This window comes from Antrostomus carolinensis, unplaced genomic scaffold (genome assembly GCF_000700745.2).
Source record: "Antrostomus carolinensis isolate BGI_N321 unplaced genomic scaffold, ASM70074v2 scaffold31124, whole genome shotgun sequence".
NCBI lineage: Eukaryota > Metazoa > Chordata > Aves > Caprimulgiformes > Caprimulgidae > Antrostomus > Antrostomus carolinensis.
The window spans coordinates 1-3129 of NW_010309205.1; the positions used below are offsets into that span (position 1 = coordinate 1).

At 42.6% G+C, this 3129-nt stretch overlaps 1 protein-coding gene across 1 annotated transcript; it reads left to right on the plus strand.

Annotated features, from left to right (window-relative positions):
• Positions 1 to 63: 63 nt before the first annotated feature.
• Positions 64 to 1842, plus strand: LOC104520277 (arylacetamide deacetylase-like 4). Its single transcript, XM_010166049.1, is given in 3 exon segments — positions 64 to 197; positions 1081 to 1451; positions 1454 to 1842. Coding segments are annotated over 3 exon segments (894 nt in total).
• Positions 1843 to 3129: the final 1287 nt, after the last annotated feature.

The window sequence follows — 3129 nt, forward strand, 5'->3', positions numbered from 1 at the left end:
AAGAGGGACAAGGGCAGGTCAGGTGGGTGTGAGGGTCGGGAAGGGCACGGCCAAGGCGGGAAAATGAGGCTTCCGCCTTCCTTGGCTGTTGCATTTGGAAACAGGCAGCTAACAACCGCCCAACTTTTTGCAGATACCTATGAAAAGATCTGCCGGTACCTTGCCAGAGAAAGCGACTCTGTGGTTGTGTCTGTCGGGTGAGTTATGTCGGTAACTAACCAAAACGATTCTGACTCTACTACCCCATGGAAGTCTTTTGGCTTCTTTTCACTTCTCACCACTGCAGTGTTGCATGTCTTGTAGGAACACTCCTCCTCAGTAAACCATTCCCCCAGGATCCCAGATGGTTGGACAGAATTTCAAGGGAACTATTTTCATTTCTCGCCCACCCATCTGCTAATGCAGGGGGAGTGCAAACAGACCCCAAAGGTTCATGTATCTCACAACACAGAGCTCTGCTGGCACCATACAAAAAGAAAGAATGCTTTCCAGAAGAGTTTTCTTATGTGTTGAGAACTGACTAATAAACAAAGTCTGAAGGTGGTGATTCAATGATCTGTTTAATTAGATGTAATCACCCTGTAAACCTCAAGGAGTTTTCTACCGGTGAGAATCAAATGCTAATATATTTTAATGCTAATAATACAGAAAAATATAACTGTCCCAGTTACTTGAATAAATAAAGAAACATGAAATAAAATAATTCTCAACAGGAAATACCTGAGTAAAGCTGAGGTGCAGATTGATTAAATTACATAAGCCACAAGCCAGATGCAGTCTACACCAGAAGAGTAAAATTAACTTGTATCACTCAAGTTCTGATCAGTGCTGTTATGAGAAGATCCCAACTATGCTAAATCCTTACAACTTCATCCTACTGGCTATCGTTTATCTGTGGTAACTCACTGGACAAATAGCTGTTTAGCAGATAATGACACTTTTCTTTTTTTTTTTTTTTTTTTTCCGCTGAAGGAGAAATACTCCAAACAGCACAGGGAAAGCCAAGGTGCTATAGGAAACTTGTATTTACAGGTATGACATTTCCTTCATTTACTTTTGTTGTTTCTTTCTGTGTGCTAGGTATCGTTTAGCTCCTGAACACCCATACCCTGCTCCATATGAAGACTGTCTTAATGCCACCATACACTTTATGAAGGATATCGAGCACTATGGTGTGGATCCTGCCAATGTAATTGTCTGTGGGGACAGTGCTGGGGGCAATATAGCAGCTGATATTAGTCAGACCCTTGCAGGTAGATCAGACCTCCCCAAACTACGTGCTCAGGTCTTGATCTACCCAGGCCTTCAGGCACTGGACTTCAATTTACCATCCTATCAGCAGAATCGAGGAGTCCCTCTCTTATTTCGAGAACGTGCCGCTTTCTTTGCTTTGCAGTACCTGAACGGGGATGCACTGCATATGCAAGAGGTCTTGGAGGGCTCTCATATTCCTGGAAGTACAGGAAGTGGGTGAGCCCAGACAACATCCCTGAAAAATTTAAGGTCAGAGGCTACAAGCCACACAAGCCCCATGAATTCAAAGCTGAAGTTTTTGAGAAAGTTAAAGGATTCTTTGATCCCAACCTGTGTCCGCTGTTAGCCGAAGATGCTATTATTCAGCAGCTGCCTGAGTCTTTCATCTTGACTTGTGAGTATGATGTGCTACGAGATGACGGCTTGCTTTACAAGAAGAGACTGGAGGACAACAGTGTTCGAGTGACCTGGTACCACCTCGAGGATGGATTCCATGGAATCATAAGCCTATATGATTTTTATGGTTTTTCATTTCCAGCTGGGAAAAGGGGATTGGACAGAATTGTTAAATTCATAAAAGACCTGTAAAAACAACTTTCCCTTTTTATGCTTCTCCCACTAATGTCTCCATTTAGGCTCCCAAACCTCAGGCAGTACTTGTCTGCAAAAATGTGATACCTTTTGATGTATAAAATACCAATTTTGATATTCATGAACTTCATATACTGTCCGAACACTGGTCTTTGTCCTTGTGAGACTACTGACAGTTCAGTCTTTACAGTTTTAATATTTTCCACATGCTGTGTTTCAACCCCTTTTCTTTCAAATGAGCATCTGATTGATTCCTTGCATTTAATCACCAGATGATTTACTTCTAGGTAAATAATGTCTGTGGAACGATTTGTATTAAATAACTCCTGTGAATTACAGTCAGGATCTTTGTGATGTCCATTTGTTAAGCTCCAAAGGATGACTTTATTTTAATAAGCTAAAAAGTACAAGTTAGTTACATAGTGAGCTAGAGGGAAGAGTTAGAGGAAAGCTCTGGGAAAACAGGCAGAGATCAAAGGTCTCAGTGAGGAGATTCAACATCTATTCAGTGGGCTTGGCAGAACCACATCTGCAAAGAGCAGCAGTTATGAGGCCTGAGTTAATTGGGGACACTGGAAGCAAGTAAGGGCTGCCCTGATTTTGAAGTAACCGTAGCTTTACGAACTCCTGTTTAATTTTGAGACATCTCCACTGAACCCACTGAAGCTCAGGGCAAGAGATACTGGTTGAGAGGGAACACATGCATCAGGTTTTAGAAAGACAGTAACGATCAGTGAACTGGGCTCTTGATCTGCATATACTGGAAGGTATAGCTTAAAGAGAGAGAAAATAGAACCAAAATGTTCTCCTGTTCTTTCAGAGTGGTGACCCAGTATTATTTTTTTAGAGTTTGTGCTGTGCTGTTTCTCCATGGTTTGAGTTTGCTTTAACAGGACAAGGCAGTGTATTCCTTGACATGATGCTTCACTATACTCTGATGGTGAGAGCACTGAAAACCAGTAGTGAGCACGCTCAAAACAGTAAGGCTGGAGAAATTAAAATCGTCAGGAAAAAAAACCAAAACCACAACCAAACTAAGCCTGAGGAAATCAGAATTTTTTACGAAAACAAATGCTGTCTTCCATTTAGATTTCAGAGCTCAAAGGCAGCCCTCCCTTTAGCTTCCTGCAGGCTGCCGTTAGACAAAGAATCCCTAAATTTAAGGACAAACGACCTGCTCCGGGCGATGCGAAGATGAATCCGTCAGGACCGCAGGTGCCCTGCAACCCACTGCCGCTGCCGCTTGCCTGGCTCTTTTGAAAGGGCAGTACCAGCCTCGAAGCC